The 26,722-nt window shown below is 39.2% G+C and overlaps 3 protein-coding genes across 5 annotated transcripts in view; 1 reads left to right on the top strand and 2 right to left on the bottom strand.

Annotated features, from left to right (window-relative positions):
* The window catches only part of LOC310847637 (interleukin-20-like), a 49,719-nt gene extending 41,173 nt beyond the window's left edge, over positions 1 to 8,546 (top strand). Inside the window, exons 9-12 of the mRNA XM_083745647.1 lie at positions 256 to 318; positions 1,444 to 1,596; positions 2,596 to 2,670; positions 7,660 to 8,546. Coding sequence (XP_083601773.1) covers positions 256 to 318; positions 1,444 to 1,596; positions 2,596 to 2,670; positions 7,660 to 7,932 — 564 coding nt within the window. The 3' untranslated portion in view covers positions 7,933 to 8,546. The remainder of the gene's footprint in view (positions 1 to 255; positions 319 to 1,443; positions 1,597 to 2,595; positions 2,671 to 7,659) is intronic.
* LOC310847616 (polymeric immunoglobulin receptor-like) overlaps positions 1 to 26,722 on the bottom strand; it is a 159,451-nt gene that overhangs the window by 33,877 nt on the left and 98,852 nt on the right. The gene's annotated exons all lie outside the window — the stretch shown is intronic.
* On the bottom strand, positions 2,935 to 14,529 carry IL20 (interleukin 20). 3 transcript variants are annotated; one of them, XM_083745652.1, is made up of 6 exons: positions 14,420 to 14,529; positions 12,939 to 13,057; positions 12,740 to 12,805; positions 11,432 to 11,584; positions 8,540 to 8,614; positions 2,935 to 7,389 (listed from the first exon to the last, which is right to left on the bottom strand). In XM_083745652.1, exons 2-6 carry the CDS (start codon positions 12,996 to 12,998, stop codon positions 7,312 to 7,314), a joined length of 432 nt encoding a protein of 143 aa, XP_083601778.1. In that variant the 5' UTR covers positions 12,999 to 13,057; positions 14,420 to 14,529; the 3' UTR covers positions 2,935 to 7,311. The 3 variants fall into 3 exon arrangements, with proteins under 3 accessions (XP_083601778.1, XP_083601776.1, XP_083601777.1); XM_083745650.1 differs by lacking the exon at positions 14,420 to 14,529 and having other exon boundaries at positions 12,939 to 13,695; XM_083745651.1 differs by lacking the exons at positions 8,540 to 8,614; positions 14,420 to 14,529 and having other exon boundaries at positions 12,939 to 13,695.

The following is a 26,722-nucleotide window of genomic DNA, read 5'->3' as shown; positions in this document are numbered from 1 at the left end:
AACATTTTTAGCAATACTACCCAATGCAGTCTTAGCACCAAGAAACGTACTTAGACCCAGTGACAATATAAATCTGGCTGATCTGAAAGTACAATTGTTTTCTCCTCCAGATATCGTTTGATTTGTTACCTTTTTTCAAGCTGAAGCCTACAGTTATATTAAACTATATTTATGTGCTGTTGGGCTGTGGTTGTTTAATGATCGGTGTGGCAAAAAGCACATAATTAGACTGGATCATCTCTCTTCCCTATTTAGCAAGCCAGAGATCCTATCAGAACAGCAAGCATTTTGCACCCACATTCTCTGCATAACTTTCAAGTAAGTGCTACTAGTTAGAATATCTCTTTGCAATTTCTGTAGCAAAATGATATCACTATTAATATATTTGAATCAACTTGTGGAAAGCAAGCAGATTTTGATTTAAGAGAACATTAACAATCACACGGTTCATCCTACTTTGAACAGTTCAGTCTACTTTTGTCTGAAACTCCCTTGCCATCTCTGTTGCCCTTGGCTGGTTGGTTTTAGATATCTGTTGTAAGTATGCATGAGCATTTTATTTAAAAAGGATTTTAGAAAGAGAGTACATTTCTTGAATGGTATGGCTTTAGATGGGTTGAAATGCCATGCTGAATGTTAAGTTGCTATTCTGTGGAGAGTGTTGCTGTATATGTCTTCTAAAGAAATAAGGCAGTTCTATGCATTTACACTGAGAAGTAAGCCCTATTGGCTTTACTTCCAGATAAACTTATTTGGAATGCTTGTAGCCCCAGGTCCATGTAAGGGTATAAGACCTACTGCTGATGTGTAAACCATGTTTAAGGCTATTTTAAGATTGGTCAGCTTTTGGAGGGGGGCAAAAAGCATTGTAAATGATGCAGGTGGGTTTTGTCTTGCTGATATGCCAGCATTCCCAACCAAGAAATGCATCAATTGGAAAATGATGTGTTGCTGGAGGCACTGGTTTTGGAAAGTGGCCTTAGATGTAGATCTGATCTGATTCCCACAACAGCATGATTTTTTTTTAACATTTAATTAATTAGTTCAACCTGCATTAATCTGGCAGTTCCAGTAGTACAGGCCTCTCCACTGGCTGATGGCTCCATTAATGCAACAACAAATGCTTTAAAATAATGTTTGCATCCACTCAGAGTACACCCACTGAAAACAATGGGTTTGACTAAGTTAAGTCTATTGGATTTAGTTGGTCTATACTGCATATGACTAAGCTGAATACAACCCATTGTGATATGATACAAGTTCACCTGCTGCGGGGCTGAGATGGTGGGAGCAGGATATAAGCTTTTATCAGTTTTCCTTGCTGGTGTGTGGGAAGCCTTTTCTCAATGCAAATTTGCCTAAAGGTTCTGAAAAAATTACAACTGCCATTGTCTGGAAGCTTTGTCTTACAGTGTTTAATAAATCCAAACTCTCTCCCTGGAGACTTTAGACAGCTGTTGCCTTGCTCATAGCATCTTAAGATTTTACCTGGACAAAGTCTTCAGGCACTGTGAGACAGGAAGTCTTTACATCAATCGGAAAATCAGTGGCATAGCCAACTCCTTCCTCAGCATAGAGAAGAAATTCAGAGTGTGTGTAAGTCACATGTTGGTTTTGTGGAAATTATCATATTTTCATTGTCCTGAATGTTTATTAGGAAGGGTTGTAAATTAATCTGATTAATCTTCAGATTTGTTCATTACGATACTATTGCCTTCTTTAAGTTATAGAAGGTGAACCACTTGAAAGGGTCAGTTTTCTTCGGAGGAGATACTGCCAGAGAACTGAGTGGTATTTTATGATATATTTTAAAGATATTATGCAATAGATAATGCCTAATGTAGAGAATTAACAGGAATGTGCAGAGAAGTACACAAGCAGGCAGTTCTGGCCCCAAAGTTGAACAACTACCACAGAGCATTACTGAAATAAAGATAACAATTGAGGCCTGCCACAGAATATTTTAGCATAACTGCCATACTCACAAGAGCTGTTCATTTAGGGTTGCAGCTGGCCATTACACACAAGCAGGGCAAACTCCTTACCCTCTACCTCAGTTTTCTGTTTTTTTCTTTTCCATTAAAAGGTGAATCTATCTAACTTACATTTACAATATATGAACTGAAACACAGCCATCCTTTGAATTTTGCACAGAAGAAGTGTGCATGCACACGAAAGCTCCTACCAATAACAAACTTTGTTTGTCTCTAAGGTGCTACTGGAAGAAATTATTTAATTTTGTTTAGACTTCTCCAAAGTTTGCATTGTAGTTCTCTTGTCAAGTAACATGTATAAAAATGCACACACAGTGGCAAAGTTTCCATTAAAATGCTAATGCTAATAATAATAATTATTTTTTAAAAAGTATTTATATCCCACCCTCCCTGGCCAGGACTGGGCTCAATATGGTGAAAATATGGTACAAAATGCATTATTTTAAGAGGAAATGTTCTGCAAAATTGTGTCTATTAAGCAAAATTGCATACAAATATATATATAGTACAGTCTGATAAAACGCAGCTTACGAAACTGGTATGTCCCAAACCTCTACTGAATTTTATTATGCCAATGGGTATTCTTACTATAATTTCCCAGCAGGATGAAAATATGTGCACCTGTGGGGAAGAGGCAACAAACAAATATCAGCAGATCATCAGAAACTATGAGCAGGTAAACTGATTGGACTGCAACCTGAACTTTAAAGTGGAATAGAAATGGTTATTGATTATGATATTAATCTTAACAACAAAAATAAAGGCAGCAGGTGACTCAAGGAGAATGTTTACATCCCACCCCAAAATGCTAATGTACCACCCCCAAATGCTTTTGTTATTGACCAAGTTTTCATGTTAATTAACTTCCAGATGGATGTTACACTTGCTGCTATGAAAGCCCTTGGAGAACTGGATATCCTGCTAAATTGGCTGGAGGCATATTAGAATCAGAATCAGTATTCTGTGTTGCATAGTCCATTCTAGAGAATTAAGGAGATAAAAGTGGGCACTTCCCTAGTGGGCACTAGATGGGAGGCTTTGAAAAACACCTGGGTGCCCATTAGACTGCAACATGGTTGAGCAGGCACACGCCAATTGACCAATTCCCCCCAATGCTTTAAGGTGCAAAGCCCTCTTGTGTCTTAAAGAGCTGCATAGGGTGCTGGGCTTCAAGGATGCACACACGCAGCCCCTGTACTTGAACAGGAAGGGTTTGACTTTAGCAGCAGGACTGCTATGGGTCTTCCAAAGTTCAGTTCTACGGAGTTAGCTTTGGGGACAGCACCTCTGCTCCAGTCAGGTAGCACTTTCCCACATTCTCTTTGCTCATCTGCGAGTCAATTGCACCACCTCTCGAATCATGCAAGACTTTCTACAATTAAATGAGCAGCAAAACCAAATCAAACCGCATCTTGTTGTAAAGCATATGTGCTCTTGTCTTGGACAGCTCCCATTTCTTTCCACAAGACCTAGGCAGGAGTCGTACTGAGTAGCTTGCTAGTGCACCCATCCATTGTTAAATGAGGAGGAGTCAGGCAAAACATATTGTTAAAAACAAAGCATTTCAAGCTACATTATGGATAGTTTTTCTCTTCCAGTGAGCTTACATTGAAAACAGCAGCAAGAACCCAACCCTGAATAGGTGATTGCTGTCTACATATTCCCCCCCGCATGTTTATCTCTATCACAATTATTTAAAAACACTCTCATGGATACCAACAAGTATTATGCTAGAAGCACATTCATTTCTGTTAAACTTTAACTATTCCTAAAGCAGGTTTCAAAATATCTATGACCTGATGACAAAATTTATGCATATGAAGACAAGGTTCCAGAACAGAACACTCCCAACACAAAAGCAACCAGCTCATGTAGGGACCCCTGGCACCCGTTGTAGTGGCTTATATATGTGGAAGGGGCTTTGATTCAGAGAGCTGAAAAGGCAGTAATATCTCTTCCTTGAGATTTCATGAAATTCTTCCCCACACCCTTCCTTCTACTGGAGAAGAATGCTATCCAGGTATCACATTTCTGCCGATTTGCAAAGGACAGTGGGGGGAAAAAAATCAAGGCTATTGTTTGGATTTCAGGACTGTTGCAAGAGTTCAGTTTGTTCAAAACATGTCTGCTCTTGAACACCTTTCACTCATTTCAAGAAGTGTGTATATATGTTCTTGGAAGGCTGCATGTGTTCATGGTTAGACATGTCCAGGCCACAACTCCCTATCATTTTGTTTTTATTAATTTGTGCATTATTGTCCCTTGTCATCCTGGAACTAGTATTTTTCACATGTTTGCTGTATATATATATATCTTTCACTGAGCATTAGGATGTGGGATTCTAAAACCCAAAAACAAATATAGCCATGAACCCCAATTACTTTGATATGAAGGGAAGGGAAGGAATATATTTGTAGGTAGGTGGCATAGCTGGGTTAATGGTAAGTCAGAAACAGAAGAAGTATCTATAGTGAATGGGTGGATATGTGCAAAATCACATTTTGTAAAAGAGAACAACAAGAAAGGAAAAGAGGGGCAATTATGCTATATGAGGGGAATTGAAAGATACTTTTGTCCAATATGAAATACCTTGGGAAGGCTGCTACCAGTTCAATAACATATCAACTTTTATATGAAGAAATTTGGAAATGCTAATTGGGGCATGTCACATAATTAATTGCGGATAACACAAACTATCCATTGTATCTCCACATGCAACACACTAAAAGAAATCATGTCCATAGAAAATGGAGCAAATAGGTAAACTGATTGTAGGAACCAAATATAAGCTATTACTGATAAATATTGAAATATTAATATTTAGATTAGACTAGTTCATCATGGTACAGGCTTTGATCCAGCAGATGCTCCCAGCAGAAGAAAAGAGGTTGTAATGTTCTCTCTTCCTGCCCACCACCATTTCCCACACTGTTTTGGAGAGTGCCCTAGTCCTCTAGAGCAGCTTTTCAGATGGCACAGGGGCTGCACTAGGAAGCAGGAAGCAGCGAAAATTGCCTGTACAACTCTTCCTTCCTGTAGGAGTGTCTTACGAGCAGAGATCTGCTCCTGGGAATTCTGGATCCCAAGCTTATAAATTTAAGGCTGCTATCACTAAGCAATGCATACGTCATAGTAAATATGCTAAGCTTTGAATGTGAGGGATGTAGCCCTATCACCAAGAGTCTACAATAAGTTCCACTGAAGTAAGGCAGACTTGCTTTTGAGTAAACATGCATAGGATTGTGCTGTAAATATATTAAAGACTGTGAATTTTCATATACTACAAAGCTGAGACAAGGAAGTCTCTTAATAAGATCAACTTCAGTTGGGACAAAAACAAAACATCTGATGGACCAATTCCACCTGTTAATTATACAGTACTTATATAAATTATATGCAGAAAAGTCTGCTGTATAACTATAAATTATATATTGTTTCACTACTGCCATTCATGAAAGCAAGGTGGTGTACAAGGTCTACTTTGAAGTGCAGCTGTGCTCAGTAGGGCTTTCTCCCTAGTAAATGTGTTTAGGATTACAGCCATAATTACACAATGCATTTGATTTTAATGCAATTAAATGCTATACATTACTGTACTTGTCTTGAAATAATACCTGCTGTATTACTCTTTGTATTGCTAAATGGATGATTGTGTGTGAGAAACACATTTTTTGTGTAATCTACTAAAACAATATATTTCCAAAATGTTTCACATTCAGAAAACATTTAGTATTGACATGAGCTTCCCTGAATTCTCTTGTTGTGGCAGGAGATACAGCAATAAATTTGCATCTAGCACTAATGCTTTGGTGAGATCTGCTTTTTTTTGTTTTGCAACTTAATACCATACATTTTACACAAATTTCTCTGTTGCATCTTATGGGGGGGTCTATGTGATATTTGTATAATGAAGTATACAAAAAGGGGAATCCTTTGCACTCCAACACAGCTCTCCAAAGGTTTCCTTCATCAGGTTATGCCAGTTGGGGGCTCTGAGACAACACAGCTTTCTTAGAACTGGGAAAGACAACTTCTCAGGGTAACAAGCAAAGACAGCTTTTGACAGTGACTGAAAGGAGCAGGTTTTACAACCAACTCTACACTTCAAAGAATATGAGCATACTAAACACCACATAACCACACACAAAATGTATTCAATCACTTCAGAACTCCTCACAACATGTTACAACTCTGTCCTACGGGTGAGGTTAAATATGTGTATAAGAAATAAAATGAGGGAATGAAGCTTTCACCCTAGCAGTCCCCTGCCTCGCAGCCTTACAGAATCAGAAACAAAATGTATAAAGATGAAACCAGCCTCTCCCCCAGTTTTCCGCATCAAAACCTATCGCAAAACAACAACACAGTGCTTTTTTAAACTTAGAAGTAAACCCTACTGCCTTAAATGGGGCTTACTCCCGGGTAAGTGTGTATTAGTATGAGTTTCAAGTCCTTTAAAAGATTGGACACCATAATATCCCCGGCAAGAAGCCCACCAAAAATTCCTTATAATGCAAGCTGCTTTTATGCTGAGGTGAAGCTACCTTGCTGATCCTTTTGGCTGGAAAGGCAGGACGATATAAACATGCTCAATAAATAAATATTTATTAATAAATAATGTCAACACCAACACTACGACATATCATGAAATACTACAAACTGCAAGTGCAATAGCCATGAACATTGGCTGATAATTATTTAGTACTGTACTAGATCATTTATGGGGTTAGCAGTGGAATGTTCTGCTTGTAGAAATGCCAATTTTCATCAATTCCTTCTCCCCTGTGCTGTCCAAAACATAAACCCTGGAGAGTTGAGGGACTCTCTGGGACATTTTTTAGTTAGTGATTTACTAACTAAATCACTGCACTAGATCAAATGAACTTTGTACATACCTGGGTCCGACACATAAATCATGTTAAGAAAAATAAATGTTTGCTTGTACCCAATGTAGCACCAAGTAACTGTCCCAACAGTGCGAGGATTTATGATTGCACAATGGGACTCCCCCCTCTTTCCCTTGCAAGTGCCCCAAGGCCTCAGAGCAGACCAAATCTGCTCTGAAGTGTTGAGGGGAAACCCAGAACAGATTTAGGGATGCATGAAAGGAGGAGACAAGGAAAGTTGAATTGTACATGAGGTGGTTACATAGTACTACAAGTTATTGCCAGGTGTCAAATATAGATATCCAATATCAGATATTGGCACATTTGGCAGATATTCAACATCAATGCTAGTGGATGAAGCTTTTGAGGATTCACAAAATTAAATTCATTTCATCTCCTCTGTATGGCCCACTCTCATGTCCAGCCTTTTCCTAGTCTGTCTTATCGATCCAATCCAGTAGGATGTCGAGCTCCCCAAGGGCTTTAACTGCTGCAGAGTGTGAGTCCATCTGAAAAGGAACAGGAAAAGATAAACTTTCCAAACAACCAGTGTGAATACTGGATAACAAATGACATATCTCTGGTGTCTCCTGCATTACTTCTGTAGCTGCATGTACAGCAAGGTGTAGCAGAAAATTATGTAAGTATGGGTACCTTAACAGGGTAAACAGCAGCTTCTGCAGGATTGGGGACAATTTATATCAGTGCAAGGGGAAAATTTTACATTCTCAATCCAAAGTGTCCTCCTTCCTTGCTGACTTGCTTTTATTTTCTTTAAGAGACAGAAGATCCAATTATGGCTCTCTTCACCTGGTTCTGCCATGGTTCAGCTTAGCATGAGCCAACAGTGTGATACACCAGCAAAAAAAGCTAATGCTATTCTAGACGGCATCAACAGAAGTACAGTGTCCACACAGATCCAAGGAAGTCAAAGTACTTCTCTATTCTATTTTGGCCAGGCCACACCTGGAATACTGTGTCCAGCTCTGGGTGCCAGTTTAAGAAGAATATTGACAAGCTGGAACGTGTGCAGAAGAGGGCGACCAAGATGATCAAGGGTCTGGAAACCAAGCCTCATGAGGAATGGTTGAGGGAGTTGGGTATGTTTAGCCTGGAAAAGAAGAGACTGAGATATGATAGCCAACTTTGAATATCTAAAGTGCTCTCACATGGAAGATGGAGAAAGCGTCTTCTCTACTGCTCTGGAGGGTATGACCTAAACCAATGGATTCAAGTTACAAGAAAGGAGATTCCAACTAAATGTTGGGAAGAACTTTTTGACAGTAAGAGCTGTTTGACAGTGGACTCTTGTGGTGGACTCTTCTTCCTTGGAGGTTTCTAAGCAGAGGTTGGATGGCCATCTGTGATGGGTGCTTTAGTTGATATTCCTGCATTTGCAGGGAACTAGATGACGCTTGAGACTCCTTCCAACTCTACAATTCTATGGTTCTGTGAAAGATCCTAGGTTGCCAGCTAGGCTTGGGAAATGCTGTGCTTGTTTTTCTGAGCAAGCCATGAAGACAGTTTCTGGAGTGACACGAAAGGGTTCCAGTCAGGCTGGTCTCGTGCCAAAAGTCAGTTCGACACCAGACTCCTGCAACCCGCTTAAGAGAGCACCTGCATTCCATTAGCTAAATTGCAAAGTGAAAACACATTTACCCTCTGAAACTGATTCAGGATTTGTTCATATCTTTGATTGGCTTCCTTCCCACAGGAGCATGTTGTGACAGTATCCTGAAGGAAAATAATGTATTAAATAAATTATGTTTAGACATATTTCTTCATGTATATTGTGTTCAAACATATATCTTCAAGAGGAACAAGATTCACAGTACTGCTGAACTGAATGCAAAAACAAATGCTGAATTACTAAATTATTGTGTTTGGTATGGGAGCACATCTATTCTCTACTTGTGAAAAATATGTTGTGAGATCCATGTAATAAAATATGGAAAAGAGGGTCTGCAGAAGCAGTTTCTTCCTAGTCTGCTGTAACCACTCATGCATGTAAGTGCTGTACAAAGCTAATTGGTCATCAAATGCCACGTCAGGCAAAGGAGGAAGAAAATGTAACAATGAGAACATCAAAGAGCTATATTATTTGACACTACTACAAAGGCTAATGAAGAAATGGAAGCTTTTGGCACTTTACTGAAGACCAATTTTAAATTACAAATCTGAATTTAGGTTTACTGAATGCATGTTATTAAGACACAAAACCCATTTTAATATATATCCTGGAATCATTCTTGCAGATGGAGTTGATATCCATGTACCTATGGGCAACATAACTGAAGTTGACAAGGGACTGGCATCTGACACGCTATCTGAAGTTTTTCAGAGTTAAAGCCATTTTATCAGCTGTGCTACATCTGTGTATGTAATTATTTTGTTTTTGCTTGTTACATCCACTGCTTATGACAATTCTATGAGGGTGGCAAGTTTTCTGCATGGAGCTTGCACTTATTTCAACATTTCTCTAACACTTTGAAAGCAGGGTTTCCTTCTAAACATACTTTGCCCCCTGCCCCAGAACCAAGCTCAATTCATTTATTCAAACTTGCAGAGATGCTCATGTGCAGCCATTTGTGGCCTCATGTCAAGACCTATATATTAGGGTGAAGGAATATTAGAGGGCTTTATAATGTAGGAACACTCCCCCTTCCTTTCCCCACATATGCATGTATAGGGTTGGCATATGTCCAGAATTTCTGGGACATATCCGGAATGTAGGCAGCAGCAGTGTCTGGGCGGAAATTGTATGGCAACCCAGTGTTTTTTTGTTTTTTGTTTATTTTCCATAAAAATAGCTCGAAAACTTCATTATTATTTTTTGCAATTTTCCAGGAAAAGTGCAACAACTTTTCCATCCGGATTTCCCCTGTTTGAAATATGGCAACCCTTTGCATGTATTTTATTCCTCAGCAGCAATTTTGCCCATTCATCTCTTTTGTTAGCTTACTCTGGAATAAATTCCACTGAGTTCAGTATTCAGTGACTGCTGCTCACTTCTGGAGGGTCTGTCATTTACCCTCTTCTCTCAAGGTCCCTCCCTACAGTTTGAAAACCAAAGCCTTAACCCACGTGATTGCTCTGGGCAGAGAGAGAGAAATTCTGGTTATCTAGTAACCCACTAGGTCTGATGTATTTGTGAAAAGCTCTCTGATCACTGCTGTTCTTACAGATCTGCTGAGTTTTTCTTCCTTCCTTTTTAAAACCATGGATCATTGCTGATTTCAGGCCCACAAAATGCATCTGAGATGCACTGAAAACCTCAAGGAAGCTTTGTAGCAGTGGTACTGCCATAATGAAAACATCCACCAATTTGGAGAGTTATATATTTAACACTGGGCTGAAATGGAGAGGGGGGGGGGGATTTCACGAACATTTTCCTCACTCCAAAAACACATGCTGCCTTGTTGACAATTTTTGCACCCCTTTGTGGAAAAAAATATGGAACTGTTCATAAGGGGAAACTATGAGGATTTGTGCCCATTGATGAGAGAGTATTTGTCCCATTGATTAATTTTCACAGTTGTGCATGATTGGAGCAGAATGTGGACTGGGGCACACATCCAGTTTTGAGCCTGAACGCCAATTCGACTGAAATGAATTCATCATGATCTGCCTCTGGATTCACATCTGGTGATGAATGCTATCCATTCGTCCAGCATTATTTTCAACGGAATGCAAATTCAAACGTGCATCTGACTGTTCATATCATTCCATCTGAAGGATGTCGAACTTAAACTGGATAATGATGAAAGCCTGTCACGTCGCTTAGGTGGTAAGAACATGTTCCCTTTTTCCTTCCCATCCCCGTGTAGATTTAGCATAGTCAAAAACGCTTCCTGCCTTTCACGATGCTCATTTTCTTTCTCCCTTCAATGATATATCCATATCTTATGGGATACATGTCATTGTGACTACATTATCCTGAATTGGCTAGGAATAAATAAAAAATGGTGATTCCCCTCCCCCACCCCCCGCTTTGTAAACAATTGTTTTACAAACAAGTGTAAAAAATATCTGGAAGTCTGGAATGTGGGGTTTCCCCCTCTTGTAAATTTCACATATCAAACCTTATTAAAATTTGGCACAGTCCTGCAACCTACTTCTTTATGAACTTTTGAAAAACTGCACTACTTTGCAAATTTTTAGAAAAAGCTTCCCAGCTAAATCCTACATTCCTTTACAGTAAGCCCCATTGAACTCAATAGGATTTTATATCTGAGTAGGCATGCATAGGACTGTCTATTCATATTGTTAGTTCCCATAAAAACAACAAAAAACCCACAGGAAATTTACAAGATATGTATTTAAAAGCAGGCACCAATGTTCTGGGCACTTTTCTTGTCTTGGCTGACCCCAGGGGGGAGAACTGAAACCCATTATGACCAATTAGAAAGCCCATAGACTTATTCCAAGGTTGTATGAGTTGTGATCTGGTTAGCTGTTTTCAGTGCATGCATGATTTTACTGGTATTATGTACTAAAGCTACTATAAGTATGCCCATTACTGCTATAGGATTGTTCATTGCTGCAACTTACACAGAGGGTCAGTTCCTTCTTAATACTGAGGAAGTTGTTGGCAATCCTGCTGACTCTCCTTTGATGAAAGTTGCTTCCTTCTGTGCATTGATTGAAGACATTAACCAGGTAGAATTTCAACAAGTAATGAAAAAAGCAACACCTGTCTTCAGACTAAAGCAAGTCAGGATAACATTAGAATAGGCAACATTTCATTGAATAATGCATTACAGTTCAAATCAAATCAGAAGCTTATTGACAATTAACAATCATTTTGATTTTCTCAGTTATCATATATGAAAGATCTTAAACAGTTATCTCTTTAAATTTCATGTCACCTTCCAAATACTGCATATATATCAAGTAACGAATACTATTAATACTAAACTCCACTGAATGTCAGCCATGACTCATCAAAAATCTAATCCTGAAATCTAATTAAATATTAAATGCAATTATAAAATAAAATACCAATATAAAATAAAGCAAATATTGGAATGCATATATTCAGAGAATATGCAACTAATAATCAGTGTGAAAATTCACAGGACAGAATCTTAGAAAACCCTTTTTGGAGTCTAATCAAGCAGCAATCCTTGAGTCCCTGATTACTTATAGAGTGGTACCTCAGGTTACATACACTTCAGGTTACAGACTCCACTTATCCTCGGGTTAAGAACTTTGCTTCAGGGTGAGAACAAAAACCGTGCTCCAGCAGCGCAGCAGGAGGCCCCATTAGCTAAAGTGGTGCTTCAGGTTAAGAACAGTTTCAGGTTAAGAACAGACCTCCAGAATGAATTAAGTACTTAACCCGAGGTACCACAGTATGAATTTGTTAGCTTTGATTACAGAACTATTGCCAACTTTGGCATTATTGTGTAAACGGGACAACGATATATTAGAATCCATATGTGTGAACATATGAGATGCATATACGTCATCACCAACAAAAGACATAGATATTAGGGCACACAAAGGAGACACATTCTGAATAAAGAAAGATTTTCAGTCCAATTGTATCCCTCTACTGAGTTCAACAGGAGTTATTTTCCCCTCCATCTTTTAAGATTAATATTTTGTTGGAATATGAGCACTTCTCCAAATGAGAGAACAGAATGTGCAAGGGACAGAAATCTTATACCAACAAGTTTCCAAGGACAAAGATTTACAAGAAAATCTGAAAAGTCTGCCAAATCTCTCAATCTCTATCTCTCTCTCTCTCTCTCTCTCTCTCTCTCTCTCTCTCTCTCTCTCTCACACACACACACACACACACAGTCTTCTTCCTCCCACCCCCAGTTTAATCACTGAATGGCTTAGGGGAGATACCTTTGTATTTTGAAGAGAATGTGATCCATGTAAGAGGCGGATGCTTGTGTGCTGATCTTGAGACTGCTGAAGAAGAAGAAACCCAAAAGGTTCAGTAATACAAATTGATGCATCAAGATTTATCTCTGTGACTAAGCTTCCCGTACAAAATTCATTGCAATTCCAAACACGTATGAAGCTTCCTTCCACCAATACTCACAGTCATTTCCTTGATGTCTCCAAATCCCTTCCGCATTTCATACATATCCACAGATACCATGCAGTGCCCAAAGTGGAGTTGTTTGAGGCTGCTGGTAGGGATCAAACACAGCAGAAAGGCTGTGTGCAGAAGAAAGAGAATGTAGCCACCCTCCATTTCAGCACTGGGGAGGAAACATTCACTATTCAGCCAGGAGAGCTATTAATGGGAAATAAAAGACCTGTGAGGCCGCCCTACCTGTACAGGTACATGCTGGTCTTTTAACAGGTCTGCAAGATGCTTGTTGGACAGTGGGGCTCATCTACATAATTCTGTTCAGTAGTATGTATACACCAACCTTTTCTATATGATGAGCCGGAATGTATGGTAAATAGCTTGCAACACCTGTATATTTCCCCATCTCTTGTTCCAGTACATGCATCTCTCTCACTTGAAAGCCATTCAGACCCAAGCCCTGCTCAGCCACATAGCTTACTGCTAGATGACGAGTCACCATCTAGCCTACCTCTCAGGGTTGTTGTGAGGATAAGAAGTGGGTTGTGCTTAAGTGAATCAGAGGAGTCTGGAATGATTCAGCAATAGAGAAGCTATATGGCTTCCTTTTTACAAGATTCCTCATTCTGTAAACAGTTAATAAAGTTTATTTTATGTTTAAGGACCTCCTGGATTATTACAGCACAACCTCCTCTGAGCTGCTTGCAATAAGGGTTTCAGGTCTCAAAAGCAGAAAGAAATAGAAACAGGAAACATGAAAAACAGTATCAAGTTTTTTTCTGAGGTAAAGAAAAGGAAAGATAACATAAAAAGGGTCCCACTGAAATGAATCAGTTGGTAGTTCTCAATAAACATATTAATGTTTAGCGTCTTCATGCTCATCAATGTCCATTTTCCAGTCAAATTTGGATGAAGCCCTCAACACACACCACAACACCACACTTTCCATGGTGATTGTGTTTGCCACAGGTACCCTGGTAGTGTACCAGTGTTTCCTATGGCAAGTTTGTCCAGTGTGAAAGACAAGTGAACATGCTTATACAAGTTAAGATATATGTCAGGGAGCTGCAGCCTAAATAGGGGTCCCTAATGTACATAATAGTGTTCACTCCATGGAACGTCTCTTCACCATTTTAGTATCTGATATTTTTTGAAAGTATACAAAAGAAAAGACAAAAATGGACATAGAAGATCAGAAATGAATTTCTTTTTTTCTTTTTTTGGTGGGGGGAGAATGCTCTTAAATTTTGAAGAATTAAAATCACTTTATAAAATGACCCTTTACAGTGAATAATCTAATTAACATACAACAAGATGCATATATTTCAGATAGCTATCTATCATCTATCTATCTGTCTGTCATCTATCTAAATGCTGTATCGGATACTGTCTTTCTATCTGATATATCTATTATCTTGTAGAGTGGATAAATTCACACTTACAAGTATTGTGAAAGTGCATGAAAACAGATCATAGAAATATCTTACCGTGTTTTGAGATGCCTTCCCTGTTTATTGGTAATCATTGTGTACCTGTCCTTGAGATTGTCTTCCACTTATATACTGATAAGTGAAGATAATGAAATGCTTAGTAATCCCCTTTGGATTTCTCGCCTGATTATGTACAAGCTTACTCAGCCAAAACAGATTTCCTAGAACAGTGCACACATTTCTCACTGAGATGACTGGCATATAGTAAAGATGCCACCCCCACACAGATGTAGAAAATACATCAAGTACTCTTGATACATGCCTTTCAGCACAATATTTGTTTACACTGCCAACTTTATTTCCAGATTAGCTTGACACAGGACTACTAGCCTTATATATCCATGATAAATGTGTGCCAAAATGGCAATTTCAGTGGGCCCATTTGCAAATGCTACATATTTTATGGAGTAACCTCTCATCTATATCTCATGTTTTTTGTGGGGGAAGAGATATGAGGTTAGAGAATGCACATAATATGAAGTCAGCCCTGTGGGAAAACAATCTGTTTTCAGTTCTGTGAAAATGGTCCAGGCGTTCAGAAGATCTAACTCAGGAACGGGGAACCTGAGGTCCTCCAAATGTTGAGCTCCAACTCCCATCAGCCCCAGCGAGCAGGGCCAATGGTCAGGGGTGATAGGAATAATGTCTGGAGGGCCACAGGTTCCTCATCCCTGATCTAAGCGATAGATTTAGATATTCACCACAACATGGTCCAATTAGCAAAGATGTCAAAAACCTTGAGGTTGAGGTTATTTTTAAAAAATTATGAAAAGACTCTGGTGCTTAGGAATCAAGGTAGAGTGTTCTTCAGAGGATTTGAATGCCTTTCAACCATATTTAGTCCTGTTTGGATAGCACACCTGTGTTGACTGAACGCAGATCCACACCATATATTTAATGTGCACATCCACTGCACATTAAAAGTGCATTTACTTTCCCCAAAGAATCTGGGAAACTATAGTTTCCTAAGGGTGATGGGAATTATAGCTCGGGGGGGGGGCTGTTGTTCCTAAGTTTCTTTGAGGGAAGTTGTGTGCTTCAAGTGTGCATTAGATGTGCTTTAAATGTATAGTGTATATTTGCCCTGAGTGTGCATGGGGTATTTCATGCGGTATAGTCATCATAGCTTCCAAACAGGACTTGTGCATATGCACATTCCCTTTGAATATTATGGAGGAAGGACCCACCATTCCAGATTCCCTTATTTCTTTCCTTCTCTTTCAGTCAAAACAAATATGTTGTCTTAACAGGACTGAACATCTATGTGTGTTTGATATGTCCCTTTTTAAAGGTTCAATCCATTAATAACAGTCCCTAGTGGGCCTAATCAAAATGTGAAGGTTTCTTACACAACAATCCACAAACCAGTTAAGCCATAGTACTTAGATTTAAGTTAAACTGTGCCACTGAAGCTATTCCACTAACACTTCTAGCCCCCAAACTTCTAGCACCTGTACTGGGGCCTGTGTATGTATTTTTTGGATGAGGCTGGTGTTGCATGATCTTATCTTTTAAAGACTAGGCTCTGGTGTACTGTGCTATCCCATCTATTCTAGCCCATTGGGCTAACAGACCTTCCAAGTGTCCCCATTTTTCAAGAACATCCCTGATTTGTTGAAGCTGTCCCGGTTTCTGATTTGATCCCAAAATATCCCACTTTTCCTTAGGATGTCCCTATTTTCATTGGAGAAATGTTGGAGGGTATGGAGTTACCTGAAGGCAATCCTCTATAGGGAAGTTTTTTAAATGTTTAATGTTTTATTATGTTTTAATATAAGTTGGAAGCTGCCCAGAGTAGCTGGGAGAACCCAATAAGATGTTTGGGGTATAAATAGTAAAATTATCATTATGGAATGGGATGTCCCTATTTTCATTGGAGAAATGTTGGAGGGTATGGACTAAGCAGAAGAAGGAAGGAAAGGGGGGGGGAGAATTTCTCCAGATTCTCAGTAGTCTTGGTGTTATTAGATACTTTAATCTCTGGGTTAAATGGCCATGGGAAGAGGCTCTTGAGATAAAAGTAAGTGTTTTTCAGTGTAGTAAACCAAACCTTCTGCATTTGGGAGCTATCCTGCTCAGTTTGCTGAGTGGGACCCTGTATGTCTGCCCTAAAGTCCTATGCTAACACTGAGTTTCCTTTCTTAGCTTTCCTTTCTTTCTCCCCAAAAAGAAACACAGAGGGCTTGATGCACATAGGGACTTAAGAATGGCAACAGGCTGTCAAAATGAATATTCTGCCTAGAATGCTATTTCTATTCCAGACCATCCCCATACTTAAAGACCTAAAACAATGCAAAGAGTGGCAGAGAGTCTTGGCAAAGTATATCTGGCAGGGGAAAAGGCCACAGATAAAAATGAAAATTTTGATAGATAAAAAAGAAAGAGGGGGCTTTTCTCTCCCGGATCTAAGTCTATACTATGAAGCGGCCTGCATACTTTGGTTAAAAGATTGGATAAAACTGGAGAATAGAGATCTACTGGATTTAGAAGGCTTTAATAATTGGTACGGATGGCATTCGTACCTTTGGTATGGGAAAGTGAAGGCCCACAAGAGCTTTCTAAATCATATTTTTAGAGGACCTTTATACCAATCATGGGAAAGGAATAAAAATCTCCTTGAAAGAAAGACCCCATGGTGGATCTCACCAATTGAGGCTTTAACGGTGAAGAAAACAAACATGGAGGGAAAAAACGCCACCTATGAAGAAATGTTAAGAAAAACAGACCAAGGGCCAAGACTTAGACCTTATGAAGAGATAAAAAATCTATTCACTGGGTGGTTGCAATACCACCAGGTGAATGATTTGCTAAAAGAGGACAAGAAGAAGTTGGGTTTTGATGATAAAAAAATCAAAATTCAATGTAGAAGTAATAGAAGGTAAAAACAAAACCCTATCTAGAATCTATGACATACTTTTAGAGTGGTATACAAAGGACGAGGAGGTGAAGGAGGCAATGATTAAATGGGCAATTGACTTTGGTTATAACATCGATTTTGAAAGGTGGCTGGAAGTGTGGAATTGTAACATAAAGTTTACAGCATGTATGTCTCTGAGAGAAAATGTTTGGAAGATGCTATATAGGTGGTACCACACTCCTGTGAAGTTGGCCAAAATGTATAGACTAAAAGATAAGAAATGCTGGAAATGTGGGGAGGTGGAGGGTGACCTATATCATCTATGGTGGACATGCAAAAAGGTGAAAGGCTTTTGGGAATCGGTTTACAATGAGCTTAAAAGAATATTTAAATACACTTTTCCCAAAAGACCCGAAGCCTTTTTGCTGGGAATGACGGGTAAAGATATTAAGAAAGAAGATAGAACGATATTCCTCTATGCCACCACAGCAGCGAGAATTTTATTGGCACAATATTGGAAAGTGGAAACTATCCCCAATATAAATGATTGGCAAATTAAAATGATAAAATATGCTGAGCTTGATAAATTAACAGGTAAATTAAGAGACCACGATGAACAGAAATCTCTGAAAAATTGGAGTAAATACTGGAACTATATTGGAATAAATGCTTAATGTGATTGGCGGGGTCAGAACAAATACTACCAGCGTGTGAATTTAGGCCTATAGATTAAAAATCAAATACGTAATTGGAAGTAGATATTTGATACTTACCAAAAGGATGGAAGGAAGTCCAGGAGGCGGTTTCTGTGGGTGTTTTTTTTTTTTTAATCTTTTACTGTTTTGTGAAATAGCCAGATTAATCTATCTTTGTATAGTTAGAGAGAGGAAAAAGTTGGCTTGTATATCTTGACTCTCTTTTTTGTTACAATTTTTTCTTTTGTATTTGGTTGTATGTTTGTTATGTGTATAACCTTAATAAAAATGTATTTGACAAAAAAAAAAAAGAATGGCAACAGGCAACACTTATTTAGTTTCTATGTCTGCTACATGTTGTCACCATCCCTATTGTAAGGCAGCTCAGACAACTATCTCCCATCCCTGCTATGTTTATGCCCATGCTTTCATGTTATCATTGTATCTCTGCCCTGTGATCATAAAGTCCTCAGTAGTGATATATTTATATGATAAAGTTTTACAACATCCGAAATTAGTAACACTCTGATTTTATTTGTGTTACCTTTATCTTGTAACGAGCTTTTGGGTTGAACCCTGCAGTTACCTCCCAGCTATATGCTGCAGGCTGTAATAAAGAAATGAACTACCGAGAAAAGAAATTAAGTATTTGGCTGTACTCAGCCTTCTTGCAACGAGACACACAGATAGAATGAGAAGTTCTTGGCTTGAGATGTCACCGACTTTTGGCACTGTTCCTAATGCTATGTCTTTAAGAAATGCATGGGAGGCAGAAATTTAATAGAAGGGGGTCCAGTCCCCCCCCAAGCTATTGGGAAAGCTTCACCAGCTAAATTTCTGCCTGTCATGCAGCCGGAAAAAAGGGGGGTTAACCTAGTCTTGGAAAATCTTATGACTAATATTATATCAATCAGTGCCAATGGTGTACAAACGCAACAGCAGCAGATTGTAAATCATAAGTCATTGATAAGCCCTTCTCTCCCTGCTTAGTGGTATTGAGTACTTTGAAAATGAATCAATATAACAGCGAACTCAGTGCCCCAATCCTGATAGAAACAGAACCAATATGGTGCTACTGAGAAACAAGAGCAAGTTATTAGCCTGCTTGGGAAAATCCCAGGGTTTGCAGAAGAAGAAATATTATTTTAAAGCCACCAAAAGAGGTCACCACCCACACAAAAAACAAACAAACCAAAAAAGCCCTTTAAGCCATGCAATGTTGAATGTCGGTTGGGGAGGAAGGATATAAGAAATGCAGGAAGGAAAGAGGAGCGTGAGTTGACTTCCTTAAGCGTCTGACATGACATGAATGGCTGGGTGGTTGGATAGATGGCACAGCTTGTTGCAGGTCCCACTTTTTAATATATGTTTTTAAAAGTATTGTTCCAGGCTTATCATTGTGGAGTCACCAAATCTTTATCCACTGGATTGGTTTTGAAAAATCTACTGACAGGCTTTAGTAGACAGTACTAGCAAGGGTGGGAGCCTTGGATTTTGTGACTGACTGCAGCCCCCCAGGCCTCTGTCTCCAATCCTCAGGACTCTGGCTAGGTCATGTCCCTTCTCAGATTACAACCCACCCCTCCCTAGTTATGCTCCATGTCCTCCATGAGGATTTTTGACTGAATAGAATGTGCCCTTGACTGAGATAATGTCTCTTCCTTGCCTGAATGAAGGATGAAGAGATGTGGGTGTAAAAATAATAAAAAAAAATCATTGACTTTTGCTTGGCTGGAATGCAGCATACAGTAAGAAGATAAGAGCTACAGCTGTTTCTCTACACACTTTTGTCTCTGGCCCTGCCCACAACTGGTGTGTGGCCCATGGCAGGGTCTCTATGAATGAATGTGGCCCTTGGGATGGAAAATGTTCTCTATCCCTTTCTGTAGCTTGTTTCTTTCCTTGACCCTGGGCATGAAAGGGAACCAAGGCTCTTGAGAAAACCATTCCCAAATAAACCATTCGTAGGAATGGCTGCACACTATGGGATATGTGTTTCCTCGGATGTGCAGCTCAAACTGCTGATACAATTTTAATTGCTTAATCACCTTTCTTTTAACTAATGACCCAATGAATCAATTGGCTAAATTTAAATACTTTTGCAAATACCAAAACCTCAGGTTTGACTAGACTGTAGAGAGACAACTTTGTCTAGCAATTAAGAGCTTTGCTCTCACAGAAGGACGAATCGTCATCCTACAAAGAAGGAGATGGTGAAAGCATTATGGAGCTGCCACTGAGGAAATGCTGGATTTAATGACATGACTTTTACCTTAACACCTCTGACAAATAAAAATAATTGCTATGTTAGGTAGAAATTTTACTGGATGAGTTCATTTGAAAACAGGCTGACAATGCAAAAAAAAAAAAATCCTGACACGGAGAGAAGTGGTGAGGAAAACTTTGCTTCCTTAATCCCCTGTGTCTATCAACCTTCTGAAAACACACTGTTATAAGGTCTGAGGCATTTGGCTTCTCTCAAGAGTACCGGTAACTCTGGAAAGGTTATCTACAATTTTATTTTATTTTATTTTATTTTATTTTATTTTATTTTATTTTATTTTATTTTATTTTATTTATTTTATTTTATTTTATTTTATTTTTATTTTTTTATTTTTTTTATTTTTTTTTATTTGGGGTTGCCATATTTTGTTTCTGGCTGGGTTCTGTGCCTTTAACAGCAGCATATCAAGCAGAAGTTCAGCATATGACACTTTTCCTACTATAGCAGTTGTGGGGAACCTGTACCTGCCACATATTGTGGACAACTTGCATCATCCCACCCTGAGGCTGATGGGAATTGGAGTCCAACAGTATCAAGAGGGCCAAAGGTTAGCCACCCCTGCACTATAGCATGTGCATGCCAGGAAAAGCTTCATCTGTTGAATTTCTGCTTGTACTCAACACACATATTGTTGTCAAAGGTACAGGATCCCTCTCAAGCAAAACCCTGACAGTTCTGATTCTCTCATACCAAATATGCAGATGCATATAGGGATTAATAACCTATAACTTTACATTAATAACCCATAACTTTTAATAAATCTGTGCTAAATACTGAAAACTGGTGATAGCAAGGAGGAAGGAAGATAGTTATGCTAACTCTCAGGAAAATTACATTTTCCAGAGGCTATTATTATTATTTATTTAACTTATACACCACCCTATACCCAGAGGTCTCAGGGCAGTTCACAACAAGACCACAACATATATAATCAAACCAAAAGCAGAAACCCAATAACCTCCCCCACCCTGCACCAAAAACCCACATTCTAAAAGGGTGTTGGATGTCAATAAGATCAACCAAAGGCCTGGTTAAAAAGGAACATTTTTGCCTAGTGCCTAAATGTGTATGATGGAATTAATTATTCCTGCTTGCCATCACAATAATAGCATACAAGTGATTGGACATCTGGGTGGCAAGGAGGGGGTTGGAGAATTGTTGGTGGGTCAGAGTTTGTGGGTGGGGTGGGTAGGAAAGGGAAAGGCCATTGCAATGCTCATTTTGTATTGGAGGTGCGCATTGCAAGCTCCCAGGGCTCAGAGTTCCAAACCTGGAAAAACAAGTCCTAGCGATATTTCTGGCTTTATGATGTAGGAACTGGCAGCTGACTCCATGGGTAGAAATGGGAATACCATTTCTCTTTCCTTTTATTTCTGGCCCTGCTTCTCACAGCAACTGGGGATGCAGACACTTCAGATGCCACTCTGCCAACTGTGATCTCAATGCCAGAAACAGCTTCACGTGCTAAATGTCTTTGGCAGGCAGCAATTGAAGGCAACACAGCCAAGTCAGAAAAGTTGGCAACCCTTAGCAGAAATCGAGACAAATTTATTGGTGAAGCAGATTTCAGGCTTGAAGGGGGGGGGAAGCAGCCGTCGTGGTGAAATCATAATCCCATTAAGTTTTTGTTCTGACAGTTTACATAATGGCACATCCAGAATGAACAGTAGCAGAGTGAAACTTCAAATTGCTCAAAATGTGATTGATTGAGGCTTTGCAACATACTTTAATTGTGCTGGCTCTGAGAGCTAGGGACAACTGCACCCCATGTAATACGTAGCAGATGAAATCAATATTGCTTTGTGCTATTTATTTGTACTGCCATGAGAGTAAGTGTAGGAGTTTATTGCTGCAGGGTTTAAGCAGTACTGGGAAATGTACGTGGCTTAGGAACATGTACTATATTTATTGCTGCCTTGCAGAATTCCTGTGAAACTCTGCCTTGCACATTCTCACATACACATAACCATAAGGTTTGAACATATTGATGGTATCAGATATCACACCATTCACTCTAGCTATACAACCCAGGCCTTCAGGGACGAGGGGATTTTTTGGGGGTGGGTGGGTGTTCTCATGAGTGCTTATAAGCCTTTCATGGTAAAAACTTCCAGAGGGGACAACTGTCATAGGAAATTGTTCAAGGGTCCAATTGTCCAAGCGCCCAATTGTCATAGCACCTTCAAGACTAAAGCTGCAGTCCTAATCCCATATAACCTATTTATGAGAAGACACTTTTAGAAGTGTATCCTATCACATTTGTTGTGGTTTACTACTTTCATGAACTAGAGCCCACTTCCTTATATAATGCTTCATGCATCAGAAGTAAGGGATTCCAGTCCACAAAAGCTTGTGCCATAATTTAAGTGTGTTAGCATTGAATGTGCTGCAGGACTCGTTGTTTTTTGCTCACATCAACATCCAAAAGAGCTACTTTGGTATATACAAGGGAAAAAATGAAAAATGGGATGCCCGTCCTGGGCCCATTGTTGTTCAACATCTTTATAAATGTCGTGGACAAAGGAATTGAAGGGGTGTTCATCAAATTAGCAGATGACACCAAACTTGTAGGGGGAGCAAAAGCCACAGAAGACAGAATTGGGATTCAAAATGACCTTAGCAGATTGGAGAGCTGAGCCCAAACTAACAAAATGAATTTCAATAGGGACCAACATAAGGTGCTACACTTAGGCAGGAATAACCAGCTGTACAAATATAGGATGGGGAACACCTGGCTTCTCAGTAGTACATGTGAAAAGGATCTGGGGGTCTTAGTATTAGTAGACTACAATTTTAACCTGATTCAACAGTGTGACACAGCAGGAAAAAAGAAAGAAAAAAAGACTAATGCTGTTTTAGGCTGCATGAACAGAAGGATAGTGTCCAATTCAAGGGAAGTAAGAGTCCTGCTCTATTCTGCCTTGGTCAGACCACAGCTGGATTATTGTGTCCCGGGTGTCACAATGTAAGAGGGATATGTAAAGCTAGAACATGTTCAGAGGAGGGCTACCATGATGGTCAAGGAAACCAAACTTTACGAGGAACAATTGAGGGAGTTGAGTTTGCTTAGCCTGGAAAAGAGACATGATAGTCATCTTCAAATATCTAAAGGGCTGCCACACAAAAGATGGAACAAGCTTGTTTTCTCCTGCTCTGGAGGGTAGGACTCTAACCAACGGATTCAAGTTACAAGAAAGGAGATTCCAACTAACTTTCTGACAGTAAGACTGATTGATAGTAGAACGGTCTCCCTTGGGAGGTTGTAGACTCTCCTTCCTTGAAGGTTTTAAAGCAGAGGTTTGATGGCCACTTGTGATGGATGCTTTAGTTGAGATTCATACATTGCAGAAGGTTAGACTAGATGACCCTCAGGATCCCTTCCAAACTCTACAATTCCATGATTCTTTGATTCTGAGGGGGTTTTACACAGTGGGAATGCTGAGCGTACACATATCAGCTGACCCTCATGCTATGCTAGAAATTGCTTTTCAAACTTTCCTCAGTTACAAAAATTAATTTTGCATAGTTCTTTGAATATAAACAGTTGTCTTCAACCAGAAATGCCAGTACTGAAGCCTTCCTAGAAACCATATCTGAGCAGTCAAGGGACAGAATGCAAAGACTACTTTATTGGGTTTTTTTAATAGTGTTACACACTATGCCAATCTCTAAATTGTGTGAGATTCCAGTGGTACCAGGCATGCTTATCAGAGTCTGTGTTTCCTTTTGGACAATGAGACACAGCAGAGACTGTGGTGTCTTTATAATATATGGTTTATTTACACATATATACCACCTGAGTCTAGATCAGTTTTCCCCAAGCTTGGGTCTCCAGCTGTCTTTGGTCCACTACTCCCATCATGCCTAGCTAGAATGACCAGTGGTCAGGGATGGTGGGAATTGTAGTCCAAAAACAGTTGGAGACCCAAGTTTGGGAACCACTGGTCTAGATGGATTGGTTCTGCAGCATCACTTCCTGTCTTTCTCATGACTGCAGCCTTGCAGCCCAGCAGCAAATAGAGTCTTGTCACTCTATCCCCTAATTCCTCCTGCCAGCTTGCAGCACACTGTTCCAACAGCTTTCACTGTCTCTGCCTTTTCTAACTCAGGAAGGGGCCCCATCCTTTTGATGTGCTAATGGGTCATTATTCCCAGGCCATTACCTCAAAGGAAATTAGTCTGACTCCATTACCTTTCAACTAGGATTAAGAGGTACCCAATATACAATTTAAGAAGTCTGTCCAGAATAATTAGCTTTCACACCTGCTAATTAAATGACTAGAAGTATCTGATACACAGGTCAAAAACATGCATAGATCTATCTTAAACACACATAGGTTTGGCTGTTTCCCAGTTCGACCACACAAACTCTAATTAAATTCTAACCTTGACCAAACCCAGGCATGTAGCACCCACAAACAATATACTCTGCTGCTGAAAGTGAGAATTCAAATCATAAAGGGTTTTCACAAATATTTTGGCCCCTGATGGCACTGCACTTACACTGAAATTAGAAATGTTTGAACATTCAGCACAGTCCCAATTCACGCATGACAGTGTACGTTCCTGGTGTATTCAAGGTGTAGCTAGCTGGATGGGAGAGAGAAAACCCTTCAGCTTTAACAGAAATGTCACCATGGCTGGCATCCTTGTTATCCTTAAACTGAGAATCAACCATGTGCTGCAGTGACCTATGGCAGATGATAAGCATCTCCCAAATGGAATAGACCTATTTATTCCTGAATTTCACAAAGGTACAGCTGTTTTGAGTAATGGCTCTCTCATGTCCCAGGAGAAGCAGTAGTGACAGGTGTCTATTTGGGCTGGTGGGGCCCTGGGTAGGGCAGCTAGTGAAAAGTGGAGCCCAAGGGGTGTTAAAAAATTGCTAAAATTTTAATAGCCAAATTTGCAGAAGCACATTTTTGATAGGCTATTAAGAAAGACACACTGTATGTAGCAGCCCAACAGAAAAAATACACATTTCAGAGCAACCAATGGCATAAATAGTGAGCCAGAATGGAGAAGAAATCAGATTTTGTTTGCATTTAAATGAGAAACCACCCAATTCAAACCACCCAATTTCAAACCAATAATCAAACCAGAATGCAGCTATCATTAAAAATTCACAGTTCTCTGAATTTTGTGGTGAAATTCTCTGACCAAATGCATATACTGGAAGAAATGTTCAAAAAAATACATATTAGTGAAAATAGCACTAAACATCTTTCTAGTAGAGAAAAAGCACTTACAAAAATGTGTGTACTATTTATAACCAACACAAAAATGTGTTTATGGGGAGAATTGCACTCTAGAGTTTTGATGAATTTTCTTGAGGATTTCATGCCCCCCCCCCATGACAAATTGTAAATGTGAAGAATGGAATTTGACTGGGGAATGTGAACATGAGAAAAAGCACAATTGTCAGATTTATCTATCCCTAGTAGTAAGTCAATGGGACTTACTCTCAGACAGGTGAAACCTGGCAAAACACATTGTTTGCTGACTAAATTCATATGTGTACAGACTTGCAGCTGACTGACAAGAAGAGATAGAGGACTTGTCCTCGTCTGAGTATTATCATTATCATTATTTATGAAATCTGTATACCACTCTTAATCCAAAGATCACAGTGTGGTTCACAACATAAAAATACAAACTGAGAACACAAAATACATAATAAAACAAAAATGAACCAATAAATCTCCTCCCACAAATACATTTTAAAAAACCACCAAATGTTAATCAGCCCATGAGAGGTAATGTTAACCCAAAATTTATTCAAAAATGGGACATGTTCAAGAACTACTTAAAGAAATATAGCAGTGGGGTGGCTTCTTGGACAGCATTTGAATGATTTTTGTACATATGAATGAAAAGGTTCTAAAAATTACTAGGAAACTTTAAGACAGTATAATTAGTATAACGTTAAGTTTTGTACAACAGGAAAATAGAAAAGGTAAAAGCACTGGGGGCGGGTGGGAAGTCTTATCTGTATATATGTGTATATATGTAGAAGTGTATGGTGAATTGTTTTGTATTTTGAATTGACCACATATCATATCATGTTAGACCACATATCATATCATGTTATGATATTAAGTACATTCAATAAAAAATAAAATAAAATAAAAATAAAAAAATAAAAATAAAAAATAAAAATAAAATAAAAATAAAATAAAATAAAAATTAATCAACCCAAGGCCTGGTTATAGAGATACATTTTCACCTGAAACCTAAAGGTATGTAATGAAGGTGCCAGGTGAGCCTCCCTGGGGACAACAATCCACAAGTAGGGAGCCATCACATGCAGTGGAAGTCCCCAATTCACCAAGGGTTTTAGATCCCTCGGCTACCCTCACCTGGTTTAGCCGGCCAGCTAAAGCCATTCCTGGGGTGTGGCTGCTGTTGCTTGTTGACAGCTTCTAGGAGCTGCAGGTGAGAGCTCCAAAGGTGAAGAAACTACC

The sequence above is a fragment of the Podarcis gaigeae genome (genome assembly GCF_964106915.1).
Source record: "Podarcis gaigeae genome assembly, chromosome: 6".
NCBI lineage: Eukaryota > Metazoa > Chordata > Lepidosauria > Squamata > Lacertidae > Podarcis > Podarcis gaigeae.
This window is presented reverse-complemented; position numbering and strand designations above follow the sequence as displayed.